Source organism: Lynx rufus, unplaced genomic scaffold (assembly GCF_022079265.1).
Source record: "Lynx rufus isolate CCGP_SWC_20201006 ecotype Redwood Valley unplaced genomic scaffold, mLynRuf1.p SCAF_4, whole genome shotgun sequence".
In the NCBI taxonomy this organism is placed as follows: domain Eukaryota; kingdom Metazoa; phylum Chordata; class Mammalia; order Carnivora; family Felidae; genus Lynx; species Lynx rufus.
In genome coordinates this window covers 115,972,100-115,989,118 of record NW_025814856.1, presented here as the reverse complement: position 1 = coordinate 115,989,118, position 17,019 = coordinate 115,972,100, and the positions used below count along the sequence as shown (strand labels likewise).

At 40.5% G+C, this 17,019-nt stretch overlaps 1 protein-coding gene and 1 pseudogene across 3 annotated transcripts in view; one reads left to right on the top strand and one right to left on the bottom strand.

Annotated features, from left to right (window-relative positions):
• KLHL7 (kelch like family member 7) overlaps positions 1–10,692 on the bottom strand; it is a 69,279-nt gene extending 58,587 nt beyond the window's left edge. The window contains exon 1 of one of the 3 annotated variants that reach the window (XM_047095918.1): positions 10,346–10,692. In XM_047095918.1, coding sequence (XP_046951874.1) covers positions 10,346–10,465 — 120 coding nt within the window. In that variant the 5' untranslated portion in view covers positions 10,466–10,692. The remainder of the gene's footprint in view (positions 1–10,345) is intronic. The other 2 variants (XM_047095920.1, XM_047095919.1) reach the window with 2 other exon arrangements.
• A 2,829-nt stretch (positions 10,693–13,521) lies between these two features.
• On the top strand, positions 13,522–14,452 carry LOC124523435 (heterogeneous nuclear ribonucleoprotein A1-like; annotated as a pseudogene).
• The last annotated feature ends 2,567 nt before the right edge of the window (positions 14,453–17,019 follow it).

Genomic DNA, 17,019 nt, shown 5'->3' with positions numbered 1-17,019 from the left:
CAGATTCTGTGCCTCCCTCTCTCTGCTCTTCCCTCACTCACACTCGCTCGCGTGCTCTCTCTCTCAAGAATAAACATTAAAAAAATAAAATAAAATAAACAGCAACAGGCTAACCAATCAACTTATAAATATCATAAAATCAAATTCCTGCCTAAGGCTCGTACTGCTAAAGCTAGTAATAAGCATTAATGGAAGACTAATGTGACTTTATAGGTAATACCAAAGGTTCAAGATACCTAGGAATAAAGGATTAGATCATCCCATCAGAAAAAGAACCTTGAGGAGTTGGCTAAAGACAAATAGGAATAGTCAGGGAAGGATGAAGTCATGAAAACAATGCATAATAAAAATATTAAATAACAACAATGTGGCTTGCATTTTTATTTTCATCTTTGCACACACACGTGCGTGCACGCACACACACACACATATATATTTATGTTTATTTGAGAGAGAGAGAGAGAGAAAGAGAGCATGCACATGCACAGGGGAGGGGCAAAAGAGAGGGAAGAGAGAGAATCCCAAGCAGGCTTTGTGCTGTCAGTGCACAAGAACTCAACAACTGTGAGATCATGACCTAAGCCAAAATTGAGTTGGATGCTTAACCGACTGAGCCATCCAGGCACCCTTTTGCTCTTATATTTATATAAGTCTTAACTATGTGAAACTCTCCCCTTTACAATCAAATAAATCTATTAAGACTTAGGCCTAAGAATCTTGAAAAGACTATAGAAGAAACTGGTATCACCAAAAATATTGAACTTCAGGATATGGTAAGTGAAAAAGACTGATGACTTTTTTTTTTAATTATAGGAATGAGAATAAGTGCATACATGTTTGTATTTAACAGCTTGAGGTATATAGATCACAGTAGACATTTGTGGATTCTGGCAACCTAGCACCCAATTTCCTGCCTATTAAAACCCGAAGCTCCCGGGGTGCCTGGATGGCTCAGGTCATGGTATCACTGTCTGTGGGTTCAAGCCCCGCGTCGGGCTCTGTGCTGACAGCTCAGAGCCTGGAGCCTGCTTCAGATTCTGTGTCTCCCTCTCTCTCTGCCCCTCCCCTGCTCATGCTCTCTCTCTCCCTCTCAAAAATAAATAAACAAATTAAAAAAAAACAAAACCTAACCGCCCATTTCTGGAAAATTTTCTCATTATGAAAATGGTGAGAGGGCAATTCTCAGAGCCTGACTCTCATTATGGAAACTAGAAGTCAGTTGTTTCTATTATTCACTTACCAGAGCCAAAACCTGGCAAACAATCTAAGGCCAGTCAATTATATGCCAACTTTCAGGATTTTGAATCTTGAGCAAATGATAGAAAGATGGAGGAAAAATCTCTTTACGGTGGTGGCAGCAGCAGCAGGTAGTCAAGACTGTGCCTACACTGTAATGAACTCCAGGGTTTGTGAAGCCTAGCTAACGGAGAATGCCTGATTTCTGCCTGTTTGCCATGCTTGCTCATCTTCCAGCCTGTGGTCAACATTATAAGCTTCTGAACTTCTTACAATAAATTATTTTGACTTAAGAACGAACATATTTCTTTTGCTGATAACCAAGAATGCCAGTAGACTCATTGTGATAACAATATCAACAATATTTAACATTAAATAATTTATTAAGAGTTTTCACATTCTCTCTCTCACTATCCCCAACATCAGTAAGGTAGATCAGTATAATATTATAATCATTATTGTGTAAATATAAACATAAAAGGCTAAAGAAGTTGACTTGCCCAATGTCACACAATTAGGAAGAGCTAGGATTCAAACCCAGATCTGTTTGATTCCAAAACTCAAGTTATTTCCACTATAGCATATTGTTTCCCATAGCAATGAGTGACTAAAGACAACATGACTAAAAGAAGTTTTATAGAAGATACAAAGACATTTTAAAATCATTGTTCATGATAAAAGCTTACAGTATAATATTAAATTGTGATTGAATTTAAGTGCAATTCAAAGGTCTAAAAAACTAATTTCATTCTGGCAAACCATTTTCCAGTAGACTAACCTGATACTGAGTATAGAATTTATGACATTTAGCATAGATGGCATATTAAGAGTGCCTCTCTTAAATATTAATCAACCACATTTTAGACAGTTCAACAGAATGTAACTAAATTATATGCTATATTATTATGTATTAAAATATATAATATGCCAGCTGTTTTAATGATATGAATCTTTGTAATAGATGCCCACTGGAGTACCCAACTTGTAATTCTCCATTCCCCAGAAATGGAATACATAAAGTACATAAAATAACCCTTTCAAGATCATGTTTGTGCTACATGACCTTGTTCTCCTTAGCATAGATCATTGATTCAAAGGGTTAACATTCAACCCAAACTAGGTCTATCAGATCCTCTCTCTCCAGGATTTGAAACTCTGAAAGAGAAACAGATTGGCGGTAGTCAGAGCTGAGGTGCAATGAAGGCAGTGTCCTAGAGAGAGGTTAAGAGGCCTCTGGGGTTGGCATGGTTCTTGCAGCTCCCAAATCTTGATTTTCTTCTCCTCAGAGGGAATTTTAATACAATCATGTCTCCTTTAAGATGTGCTTCTGTATTCATTTCTTCAACACACATGTGGTAAGTGTCATAATGGCAGTATGCACTTTATACTACCAGAGTTTTTTTTTAGAAGTACATTTTACTTTTTTGAAGTTTTTATTTAAATTCTAGTTAACATATAGTATAATATTAGTTTCAGGTATACAATTTAGTGATTCAACACTACCATACAACCCCTGTGCGCATCACAAAAAGTGCATTCTTTACATCCCCTTGTTTATCCCACCCACCCACCCACCTCCTTTCTGGTACAGTTTGCTCTCCACAGTTAAGAGTCTGTTTCTTGGTTTGCCTCTCTCTCTCTTTCTCCTATGCTTGTTTGTTTCTTAAATTCTGCATATGAGTGAAATCATATGGTATTTGTCTTTCTCTGACTTTGTTTTGTATAATATTCTCTAGCTCCATCCATGTTGTTGCAAATGGCAAGATTTCATTCTTTTTTATGGCTGAATAAAAAGTGTGTGTGCATCTGTGTGTGTGTGCTTGCATGCGTGTTGTTACCCATTCATCAGTCAGTGGACATGTGGGCTGTTTACATAGTTTGGCTATTGAAGATAATGATGCTGTAAACGTTAGGGTGCATGCATGGTTATTTGAATTAGTATTTTTGTATTCTTTGGGTATATACCACTGGTGTTTAAAGAACATTAATCTCATCCTGGAAAGCCTTGGCCACAGAGGAGGCAGGTCCCTCTCCATGTACTCACCATTCTGTCCTTCCTTTGTCCTCTAAAATCTGCTCCCTCCCCCACCATTCCATTAAAACTTTATTTGCTAAATGCACCACTTTTCAAACCCAGGGAACACTATCTTTTTTTGGCCTCCCTACTACATTTGATACTCCTGTCTCCTCTTCTTTGTAACTTATATCTAGGTTTCAATGACATTATTCCCTGCTGTCTTTCTTCCTTCCACACCTCAATCTCCAATGCACTTTTCTTTCTATCCTTTAAAATGTTGATGTTCCCCTAGAATTTCATCCTGTCTTTTCTTCTTACTTCCTCCTCAATCTCTAGGTGTTATCAACCATACCTATGACATCAACTATTTACTTAACAAATATTTGACACCTATGTGGTAGATGTTGGCAATATAGCACTGAATAAGACAGATATTGTCCCTGCCCTCAAGGAACTTAGCGCCTAGTAGCAAAGACATACATACAAAGTGTTTATCTGTCTAATAAAGAAGATCAATGGGTGAAGGAAAGAAATAGAGTATATGTAGTACATGCCCTTGACACAATGAAGGGCATTCAGGGAGGAAGTGCCATTTATGGTAAGAACTGAGCATGAGTAAGAGGGAAGGAGTTACAAGCACTGATACAACATTTTAGGCTCTGAAGGAAGACAGGTGCCTTGGAGTGAAATGGCTATGAGAACAGTGGTATGAAATCTGACTGAAATAGGATGGGATCAGGTCAGGTTGAAAAAACCTTCAAAAATACTGCCAGCCATCATACCATTTCCACTCCACAAAAACTATTTTCCTCAACCTCTAACTTCATTTTCTTCTTCCTTCATTTCAGCAGATGGTCTCATTTGCTACTTTTCAGAGAGACAGCCTCTGACAGAGGCTCTTTAATTCTGATTCCAAACCTCTCTTCCAACCACCACTCTTCCTTCCCACTCTGATGAAAGAGAAACTATCCTCCTCCCATGACAGATTAATTACCTTTACTTTAGATCTTATCTCAGGAATCATCTATCAATTATACATTGTTTCATATACATTCAACCTCTACATCTCAAATGAATTCTTCCTTTCAGTTTTGAAGCACACTTATATCTCCCCAGTTTAAACACATGAAACCAAACAACCTTCATTTGGACTCCCCTACTCCCTTCTGGGCCAAGTTTCTCCAAAAATATTGTCTCAATGGTCTCATATCCTACTCATGCCAATCTGACTTCCATCTGTCTTCCAATCAAAACAACACACTACAGTCAACAACTCCCCTGTGTTGCTATATCATATCTTGACTTCTCATAGGCTTCAAAATTTGCCATCCTCCTTCTGAAACAATTTCTTCCCCGATTTTGAAAATTCTCACTTTCCTCTTACTCTTCTGGCCTTTTTTTTGGGGGGGGGGTGCGGGGGTCTCCTTTATAGGCTCCTTCCTATTCTTTATCCCAGACTCCTGACTCTCCATAGTTTCAACAAAGTTATCTTCTATCTGCAGATAATCACAAATTTACACTTAAAACAATTTTTTTAAGTAAACTCTTTCCCCAAAATGGGGCTTGAATTCACAACCCTGAAATCAAGAGTTGTGCACTCTCCTGCTCTACCTACTGACCAAGCCAGCCAGGTGCACCACAAATTTATACTTTTAACCCACAACTCTCAAACCTGTCAGTTCATTATATACCTTACTGTCTCATGGCATTGTGGACTGAACATATCTAAAATACAACCTATAATCCTTTCCTCAAAGCCTTGATCCTTTTCTCTAGTGTCTCCTCTCTTGGTGGCTAATGTCATCATCTATCTAGTTATGAATTCTAGAACCTTAGAGGTCATAACTGACAACTTGTATTAAATCCCTCAGCATCAAATCAACCACCATATCACAAGAGGAACAAAAACAGCCAACGTTATCAGGTCATGCTTTACTTTACTTTGGCTATCTAATTTAGTCATCACAACCACATGTGAGAGTTATCACCAAGATTATTGATTTTACCTCCTAAATCTTGAATATGTCATCTTTTCCTCATTGCTACTGCTGCTGCCACCTTAGTCCAAGGGACCATCTGAGTTACTGAACAACTTCCTATTTGGTCTGCCAACAACCACTCTGAGAGTTCTCCCATTTGGCCACAGATTAGGCACCATCTTTTTCAAAAGAAAAATACTCACAGATCCCTTTTCTGTTTCTGTCACACACACACACACACACACACACACACACACACACACACCCGCATCTGAAGGGGTTTTAGGATAGAGGCAACCCCCCCTAATGTCTTATGAGACTAAGCATGGTCAGTTCTCTAACTACTTCTCCAGTTTCATGTTCGCCGTCCTCCCCCTTATGTTCTGTGCTCCAGTCACACTGGCCTTTAATCAGTATCTTGCACTTGCCATTCTATGGTAAGTAGGTCTTTTGACTCAGAACCTCTGCATTTGTTGTTCCATCTACCTAAGAGGCTCCTCCTTAAGGTGCCCTTACTCTTATTTCAGCTCTCAGTTCATTTACCAGTTTCCTGGGGAAATCTTCCTGATGTCAAATGATTTATTCATATGCCCTCACTGTACTATGTTCTTCTCTTTAATAATACCTACCACTGTTGCAATTTTACATTTGTGTGTGTGTGTGACTGCTTGACTAATGTCTCTCTTACTAGACAAAACCCACATGAAGACAGGGACTGTCTGGTTTTGCTCATCACTGCAACTACACAATCTAGCAAAATGCCTAGCATACACAGTGGGTCTCAATAAATATTCATCTGAAGGGCTGAGTTAGAAAGTCAAACTGAGATAAGGGAATAAATCAACAGTGAGCCAAAAAAAGGCAGTGAAATCTACCCACCTTTTGGTTTTAACAAGGGGGAGAGAGGTATTATTTACAGGGGAATGTTGAGACTAAGAATAGGTGGATTGGTTTGGTTGGCTTAAAAGCTAGGGAGGTTAAAACATGACTGAATGTTGATGGCTAGAGTCTAGTAGAAAAGAAGAAGTTAAGGGTGCTTAGCAGAGATGGAGTAACCAACAATATAACTTTTCTGACCAGACTGAGTCAAAGCCCAGGTGAAATCACTGGCTTTAGATGGAAAAGAGGCAGCTTCTTCACAGTAGCAAAATAAAATGTGACAAAATAGGCTTAAAGACTTGGTGGTAGAAAGTTAAAAGTTAGATAGTTCCAAACTAATGTCTATTTATTTGTGATATCACAAGAGGGATGCCCTACTGAAAATGAGGATATAGAGAAAAGACTCAGGTTAGAGAAAAACAGTAAAATTAATGGAAAGTAGGATTGATCACCAGTACTGACAGCCCTGTTGAAATTAGGACTTACCTAGCAGAGGACTGTTCAATAATGGGATATTCTCCAGCTGTGCTTGGAAGCCTTGCACAAATAAGGTAAATTGTCATCAATGCTTTTGGCCAGATGGATGTGAAAAAAAGGCTGAACGTCAAGAAAGCCTGGGGCATTTGAAAGGGAGTGAAGAGAGAGATGATTATCTCCTAAACTGGACAGACAAAAGGAGAAGGCAGCAATTAAGAATAGGAAGGTCTGAATGATGGGAGTTGTATATGGGAACTGTTAGCTGAATTAAGTAAGACAAAGCTGGTAGAAAATACATGCCCAAGAAGTGTTTCTCTTATTGAAGATTTAATGCAGAGGGTTTAGATCATTCACAAGAGACCCTAAAGAAAATGACTACCAGTAATTAACAATCTTTAAGAGGTGACTGTACAGAAGCTGAGTCCTTTTAGTTGGTAAATAATCCCAGTTAACTGCTCAGCATTCAGTCTTCAAATCAGTTTTTGGTTCTCTCACATAATTCTCAATAGGGCTTTAACATAAGCTTTTAAATTCTAATTATGCTTTAATTCACTTAACATGAGAAAACTATAAACTACAGTGGTACTCCGAAAGGTCTCAAAACATATCCCTCAAATGTTAAGGGTCTCCTAGACTTCATTAACACAGTGACAGCAACTGGATAGGAGCAGTAGTGACTATGACCCAGCCCTCCTTTGTAGAGCCCCTCTCTAGTGTATCAGGTAATAAAATTAATCTAAACAAAAAGTTAGGGAAATAAAAAGGTGCTCAACCTAATAAGATGCTACAATACACCTGCTAGAATGGCTAACGTTATAAAGACTGACAATACTAAGTGCTGACAAAGATGAGAGCAACACCCTCTCTCGTACACAGCTGGAATGAGCATGAACTGACACAACTTTGGAAATTACAGGACAGTGTCTATTAAAGCTAAATGTAGTGTAACCTAGGACTCCACAGCTCCGCTCTTATGTAGTTCCCAACAGAAATGCAGACATGCACACATCCAAAGACATGTACAAAATATACAGGACATTCCAAGTAGAACTAGTCTTTATAGTGCCAAACTAGAAATGACTCAAATGTCCATAATGATGGAAAGGATAAATGTGGTGTATTCATACAATGGAATACTAAGTACAACGAGGATGTACTAAAGTGACACAGAACGACATAATAAATCTCACAAACATAATGTTAGCTTTAAGAAGCCAAGACTCAAGAATATATACAGTAGGATTTCATTTATATAAGTTCAAAAACAGAAAAAACAAATCTATGGTGATAGAAGTGGGAACTGTGGTTGCCTTTGGTGGGGGGGTAGTGATTCAGAAGAGTGTAAAGGGGGACCTCTTGTGTACTCTTCATGTTCTATTTCTTATCGTTGATGGTGTGTTTAGTTTGTAATAATTCAATGAGCTGCATGTTTATGATTTGTATCCTTTTAGTGAATTCTCTACTTCATTGGAAAGTTTACTTAAAAATAAAAGGCTAGAAATGACTGCAAGGATGATGAAGGAAAAGGGGCCCATAAGAAGCTGAGGCTGCTGGCTCTGTACAACCTCCTTGGCCACTACGTATAGAATTGACTGCTATGTTATGGAGAGATGAAATGACCTAAGTCATATTTATCTAAGATCACAAAACTAATTAATGGTACAGCAGGAATTTAAATTCAGGTATTCTAATTTCAGTGTTCTCAAGTTCTTGTAAGAATGTTTCTGGGTGTGTACAGAGGGGTCCTTGTCATCTAGGCACTCATTATCCTGATCCCCAAAGTAATGAAGTCATATGGGAAAGAAAAAAGAGTCACAACACAAAAATATTCACTGAAGAACAAGAACACTTATAAAACTGGTTCTCATTCAAACATTCTTCCTCTGGCTCAGACCACTTTCTATTTCTGCCAATCCCATCAAATGCCCTTGTCAGTCATTCTTGGTGAGTCTCTCCTGTGTTACGACGTTAAACAGAACAATACGAGTACAATGTACATCAACTGCAAAGGAAACTGCACATCTTGCAAAAGGATTCCATGAAGTTGGTGAAAATTCTACTGGAGAATACGTTAAAAACATGCAAAGCCATTGACAAAAAGAGAACCTGCAGATTAAGATCAGTGAACCACTGTGGAAGAGATCTCTGGTTGTTCCAGCTCTATTTTCCCCTACTACACGGTAACAGAATCCTGATTTTTCAGTAACTTTATTTCTAGTTTAACAGTGGATAAACAGAGGTTAACATAGTCTAAAGCTAAATCTAAGAAATGGATACAATTCAATTTTTGAACCCAAACAGTTAAACATACAATCCCCTTTTCCTCAAGTAAACAGCTGATGCTGCAACCCAGCTGCAACCTATCTACATAAGGAATGAGGCAAGCTTTACAACGCTGGAGTCCACAGATGAAACCACCTCTCTGGGGATGGGGGAGGGGGTCGGGGGGGGGGAGGGTTGCCGGAAACAAATTTGAGCAATGGTTAACTGTGTTCAACTACCCTTTAGGAGCACACACTTGTTAAATGCACCAGTAATTTGAAGTCACCGGTGTTGCAAATATAAAAAGGTTTACATGAAAGGAACTTGAATGTATACATGAAAATAGATACATGAAAGTCAGTTACATACAATACTGAATGCAGACATTCACGGCGACCTCGGTACAAAAGCCGGGGAAGATTTAAAGGCATTCAGACAGATCTCTACCGCATTCATGCACCATGCCAGGAGCTGATGAACAAAGACAAGATCCCTGCAGTCAGAGTTTGCTTCAAGAAATCAGAAGCTAGGATCTTCTTACAAATCTCAAATTCCTGTACTGTTCTCCATATTCCCATCAAAACCACTAGATAAGCAAACCAGGTTTTGCAGTTATTCATACACCCTGCTTTTGTCTTCTTTGGAAACAGGACCACAGTTACAGAACAGAAACATTCCCACATCTAAGATGCCTATTTGCTATAAATAAAGCTTACGGTAACCAAGTGACTTTTCTATACTTACTGGTATAAGATGTTATGGAATTAAAAAAAAAACCCACCAAAAAACCTCTCTTGTCTACATCCTCCGCGTTAAAATCCGTTCTTTTCATCACCCACCTTTCGCCGACGTGAAGACGGTCATTAATGCGCCACACGTCAAGGACAGAACAAAGAGCTCCTCTTAATAACAGAGGCGCAGAGGAGCCTTAAAAGACTGCGCGGTATTTATCGGTGACTGTTTCTGCTCTAAATTAACACGTACAGGAGGATTTGCCTTCAACTAGCTCCACCCGGGGAACACAGACGAGGGGCGGGGATCCTTATCTAAGAGTAGCTGATTTCAGGCCAGCAATGCTTCTCCCTTCTGAGGGGGCTTCGGGCTGGGCTGTGCCAATGGGCTTCTTCGCACGAGATCTCACGACACCTTAACGCGGCGGCTCGCCAATGGAAGGATCCTCGCCTCACAAAGAGATAACTAGGGCAGAGCTGTTACACAACCGATACGCGATGCCGAATATGCCAGCCCAGGAGTCTCCCAGGAGCCTGACTTGCGAGCCACGCAGCACCGGCAGACGAGGAGACGCTTCTGCTCGACAAATGGTTAACGCGACCCTCTACTAACAGCAGCTCGGCTGGCGTGCGAAAATGGAAGGAAAGGCGAGGACAGAGGAGAGTCGCGATCACCACCGGGCGCGGTTTCGGCCCAGGGAGCCAGGGGCGCGAGTCCCGGACCCCCTCCCCCCTGGCGTCCGTCACTCCCACAAAGGCGGTACCTGTTTCCGCATGTTATTCATGACGCCCATGAAGCCCGCCAACAATTTAGCTTCTTCTCGAGCAGCAAGTTTCTTCTCGGTCTTCTTCTTGCTGCTCTTCTCCACCCCGGAGGCTGCCATCCTCCGTCAGCTCCGTTCACGCCCGGGGCTGTGGCCGGGCCGAGCGGCGGGGGGCTGCACGCTCAGGGCACGCCGGGGCTTCTGCTTACCAAACACCGCGGCCGGGACTGCGGCTGCAGTGCCCTGCTGCCGGCGCGGCCACTGCGGAAGGACAAGGCCTGGCGGCCCCCTCAGAAACTCACCGGGAGGCGACGTCGCGGGCTCAGCGGCTTCCCGACCGAACTGGAGCCGGGCTGAGGAGTCTGCGCACTTCGCCCACGGGGGCGGGGCACTATGAAGGGAGCGGTGGGCGGGGCGTGCGCGTCACAGAGACGCGCCGCTCCCTGCTACGCGGCGCTGGGCGGGAGGCTGGGTCGCCACCGGGAGCAGGAACGGTTTTGACTTTCAGCGGCCCCAAGGACGAGCGTGCGCTTCCATTTCCCCAAGTCAGATTTTATAAATTTAGGTTATGTGGTGAGATTATATATATATTTTTGGAAGCGTAGGCGGTAGGACACATTAGGGTGTCTCCCGTTAGCGTAAGCTCCTTAGGAACAGGATTGGTGTTTTCTTCACTGCAGCATCAGACGCAAACTGTAGGCGCTCAATATATATTTATTAAATGATGAAAGATGTTCACGTACTGCCAGTAAAAGGCGTATTACACAGAATACAAGATTTATTTGCTTGGGATTCATAGAGCAAAAACGTACAGTCCCGTTGGCGTCTCCCTGATGTGGAACGCCTGCCTACTTAGGCTGGATTACTGTGTTTGAAACCAGAAGATCAGGTGTCAGCTCCAGAAATCTTCATTAGTCTTCCCCAAATATTCTACCGGAACTCAATCACAGAACGCAAGAAAAGACTTTTGGTGACTCTAATAATCGTTCTAGTGCATGATAATATACAAGATCATTTGAAATTATACATTGTTTCACATTCTGAAAAATTTCTACATAACCCAGAGGGTAGAAGATTTTCTACCTATGTCTATATGGGTATATATGGAGACATGTTTTATGGAAAATAACATGCTATTGAAGTATTATGCTTTCTTTTCATGAAGACAAACTATACAATAACTCAAATGAAAAAGCAAGGGGTATATAAGCCTCCATTTTTACGAAAGTCTAAGGCATTTATGCCTCTGTGCACTTTATCTTTCTTCTCTTAATCTAGAGGTTCTCAGATCTTGTATTTTAGCTAGTTCATAATTTGAGGTTTTATACTGGACCCTGGCAATAGAAACCATTTATTCCTCATGAAATTAGAAATGAGGAAAACCCTATGTACTTCATCAAATGCCCCAGGACACTGAAGAATATGAGTGCATTTAAATATTTATTTTAATTGAAAGGAAATGGAAACCTGTCTTCTAACTCTTGAGGCCTTGGGAGTCACTAAGGATCCATGATTCCAAAGCAGAAATACAGGTGAGGAGATGGAATACTCATCTGTAACAAGGCAAAAAAAACCCAAGAAACAGTAATCACCTACTTGATGTTAAATCAATCCTTTTACATATTGCAGAATATGCCTCCTTTTATTGTGCTTTGCTTTATTGTACTTTGCAGGTATTGCACTTTTTTAAATTTAAGGTTTGTGGTAATACTGTGGTGAGCAAGTCCTCATTTCAGTCTGCTGATAAGCACAATTTTTCCAACTGCATTTGTTTACTTTGTGGGTCACATTTTCGTAATTCTAGCAGTATTTTATATTATTATGTTTGTTATGGTACTCTTGATCAGTGACCTTTGATGTTACCATTCTAATTATTTTGGGGTGCCACAAACTGTCCCTATATAAGATAGTGAACTTGATAAATATGTGTGTTCTGGCTCTTTCACCAACCAGCTGTTTCCCTGTCTCTCTTTCCTCAGGCCTCCCTATTCCCTGAGATGCATCAATGAGGGAATTAGGTCAATTAATAACCCTAATGGCCTCTAAGTGTTCAAGGGAAAGGAAGAGCTACACATCTGTCACTTTAAATCAAAAGCTAGAAATGATTAAGCTTAGTGAGGAAGACATGTTGAAAGTGAGATAAGCCAAAAGCTAGGTCTTTTGCACCAAACTGTTAGCCAACCTGTGAAGGCAAAAGAAAAGTTCTTGATGGAAATTAAAAGTACTACTCCAGTGAACATACAAATGATTAAGTGAAACAGCATTACTGCTTATATGAAGAAAGGTTTAGTGCTCTAGATAGAAGATCAAACCAGCCACAACATTCCCTTAAGCCAAAGCCTAATCCAGAGCACAATCTTAACCCTTTTCAATTCTATGAATCCTGAGAGAGGTGAGGAAGCTGCAGAAATTTGAAGCTAGCGGAGGTTGGTTCATGAGGTTTAAGGAAAGAGCTATGTCCGTAACACAGAAGTGCAAGATGAAGTGGTGATGATGTAGAAGCCATATGAAGTTATGTACAAGATCTAGCTAAGGCAATTAATGAAATGTAGCTACATTGAACAACAGATTTTCAATCTAGACTAAACAGGCTTCTATTGGAAAAGAGGCCACCTGGTATTTTCATAGCTAAGGAAGAATAGTCAATGCCTGATTTTAAAGTTTCAAAGGACAGTGTTACTCTCTTGGGGCTAATGAAGCTGGTGGCTTTAAGTTGAAGCCGATGCTCATTTACCATTCCAAAAATCCTAGGACCCTTAATAATTATGCCAAATTTACATGGAAAAACAAAACCTAGGTAATGGCACATTTGTTTACAATATGATTTACTTAATATTTTAGCCCCACTGTTGAGATCTGCTTCCTTTCAAAATATGACTGCTCATTGACAATACCCCTGGTCACCCAAGAGCTCTGATGGAGATATAAAACAAAGATTTTCATGCCTGCTAACACAACATCCATTCTGCAGCTCATGGATCAAAGAGTAATTTTGACTTATTATTTAAGAAACACATTTCGGGGCACCTGCATGGCTCAATGGATTAAGTGTCTGACTCTTGATTTTCGCTCAGGTCATGATCTCATGGTTGTGAGAGTGAGCCCCAGGTAGAGCCCTGCGTTGAGCCCTGCATCAAGCAGATTCTCTCTCTTGCTTTCTGCCTGTAGACGCCGTCATGTCAGAGTCTCCCAAAGAGCCTGAACAGCTGCGGTTTTCATCAGAGGTTTGGGCTTTGAACCAACCGATGAGAGTCTGAGGAGCCATTTTGAGTAATGGGGGAACGCCTACAGACTGTGTGGTAATGAGAGATCCAACACCAAGCGCTCCAGAGACTTTGGGTTTGTCACGTACGCCATTGTGGAAGAGGTGGACGCAGCCATGAATGCAAGGCCACACAAGGTGGATGGAAGAGTTGTAGAACCAGAGAGGGCTGTCTCAAGAGACGAGTCTCAAAGACCTGGTGCCCGCTTAACTGTGAAAACGATTTCTGTCAGTGGCCTTAAAGAAGACCCTGAAGCACACATCCTAGAGATTATTTTGAACAGAATGGGAAAACTGAAGTGACTGAAATCATGGCTGACCGAGGTAGTGGCAAGAAGAGAATTTTGCTTCTGTAACATTTAATGATCATGACTCTGTAGACAAGATTGTCATTCAAAAATACCATACTGTGAATGGCCACACTGGGAAGTGAGGAGAGCCCTATTTAAGCAGGAGATGGCTGGTGCTTCAGCCAGCCAGAGAGGTCAAAGTGGTCCTGGAAACTTTGGTGGTGGTTGTGGTGGGAATGACAACTCTGGTCGTGGGGGAAACTTCAGTGGGCGAGGTGGCTTTGGTGGCAGGCGAGGTGGTGGTGGACGTGGTGGCAGTGTGGATGGCTGTAACGGATTTGGTAATGATGGAAGCAATTTTGGAGGTGGCGGAAGCTATAATGATTTTGGCAATTACAACAATCAATCTTCAAATTTTGGACCCCTGCAAGGAGGGAAGTTTGGAGGCAGAAGCTCTGCGCCCTATGGTGGTGGAGGCCAATACTTTGTCAAACCAGAAACCAAGGTGGCAGTTCCAGCAGCAGCAGTAGCTATGGCAGTGGCAGAAGGTTTTAATTACTGTCGGGAAACGAAGCTTAGCAGGAGAGGAGAGCCAGAGAAGTGACAGGGAAGCTACAGGTTACAACAGGTTTGTGAGCTCAGCCAAGCACGGTGGCGGCAGGGCCTAGCTGCCACAAAGGAGCCATGTTTTAGACAATATTCATGTGTATGGGCAAAAACCCGAGGACTATATTCATGACTAATTATATAACAGTTTACTTTAGTTTCTGTTCTGTGGAAAGTGTAATGAACTCCAACAAAGGGTTTTAATGTAGATATTTTTTTTGCACCCATGCTGTTGATTTCTCAATGTAATAATCTAATCATGATGCTGTATAACTATGTCTTTAAAAATAAAAGATTCTCTCTCTCTCTCCCTCTCATGCATGGAGGAGAAGAAAATAATAAATAGAATAAATAATAAATAAAAGTAATAAATATTTTTTAAAAATAAAAATAAAAAAATTTTCTTTAAAATAAATAAAAATAAAAATACATTTATAAGGCTATAGCTGCCATAGATAGTTATTCGTCTGATAAGTCTGAGAAAAGTAAATTGAAAATCTTCTGGAAAGGATTCACCATTTTAGATGCCATTACAAGCATTCATAACCCATGGGAAGAGGTCAAAATGTCAACATTTACAGGAGTTTGGAAGAAGTTGATTACAACCCTTATGGATGACTTGGAGGGGTTGAAGACTTCAGTGCAGGACAGAACTGTAGACGTGATGGAAACAGCAAGAGAACTAGAACCAGAGATGAAGACTGAAGATATAATTGAGTTGCTGCAATCTCAAGATCAAACTTTAATGGATGGGGAGTTACTTCTTATGCAGGAGCAAAGAAAGTGGTTTCTTCAGATGGAGTCTACTCCTGGTTAGGAACTGTGAAGACTGTTGAAATGACAAGGATTTAGAATACTACAGAAACTTAGTTGCTAAAGCAGCAGCAAGGTCTGAGAGGATTGACTCCAATTTTGAAAAAATTTTACTCCTACTGTGAGTAAAATGCTATCAAACAGCATCACATGCTACAGGGAAATCAGCTGTGAAAGGAGGAGTCCACTGAAGCAGCAAACTTCATAGTTGTCTTATTTTAAGAAATGGCACAGCCACCCCAGGCTTCAGCAACCCACCACCCTGACCAGTCAGCAGCCATCAACATCAAGGTAAGATCCTCCACCAGGGAAAAGATTATGGCTTGCTGAAAGTTCAGATGATGATTAGCAATTTTTAGTAATAAAGAATTTTACAATTAATGTATGTACATTGTTTTTTAAGGCATAATGCTATTGCATGCTTAATAGACTATAGTGTAAGGATAATTTTTATATGCATTTTATATATGAATTCATATATATATATATGAATTTTTTATAAAATTCATTTGACTCACTGTATTATGATTTTTGCCTTATTTCAGTAATCTGGAACTGAACCATAATATCTCCAAGGTATGCCTATGTAGCACAAGGTTAAGCATGAAACCTTGCCTGGATGCCAGTCAAGCAGCCCCACTCCTTAGTTGTTCAACTTGGGGCAAATTGGTCAACTTCTCTTATGCCTCAGCGTCTCTATTTGTAAGAATAGAACCTACCACATGGAACTGGTATAAGGATTACAAAAATGCTTGATTGGTGCTACGCTGAGACAAACAATATTACTTTACTGAGTAATAATTTCACTGTTATTATTTAATCCAGAATTCCCCAAAATGTGTTCCTCAGAATTCTAGTGCTATGAACAATCCCTATCCCCCTGAAATAGGATCCCTGTGAATACAATTTTGGGAAATAAGATACATGTTCTTAGAGAAAACCCCAAATATATTTACATATGAAGTTTTTGGCAAAGACTTTGCTGTACCTATTACTTGAACGTAATCAAGTTTGCCATAATATACTGCCTTGGGCATCAGGTTAGCCTGTTCCTATTTTCCATCCACAAATTATTTGATATTCTATCCACTTACAGTATGGGACTCTAAAGCTACCCTTGTCCTATGAGACTTTACTTATACTTGGTATAGCTTATTGGATCAAAGTTGAACACCTGAGCTGAAGAAAGCCAATTAATAAACTGGTGGGGAGAGCAATTAGCTTCTCTCTGGAAACTGGACAAATAGATGTTAGTGAGCTGGCACTTAGCAATTCTACAGGGTATATGTACAAGGGGCTCAGGCAGCCATCTTAGGGCCATGTGCATACATAAGCAGAGTAAAGCAGTCTGCAGAAACTACATAGAAGAAAAGAAACCCAGAGATCCAGAGAGAAATCAAAGGAGAGACCAGGTGGTGTGTGTGTGTGTGTGTGTGTGTGTGTGTGTGTGTGAGAGAGAGAGAGAGAGAGAGAGAGAGAGAGAGAGAGAAATAGAGGCAGAGACAGAGACATATAGTGAGGTTAAACTTAAAATTCAGGATCTCTAATAGGCCCTTTTCAAGGTTGGAGTCCTAGCAATGTGTTCATATAGTCATTTGGTTTTGTAAAATTTCTAAAAGATATTGTAACCATACTAGGTTGAGTCTGTTGTCTCATTCTACTCTGATTTTATCTCTATATATTTCTTTTACTATAAAGTGGTG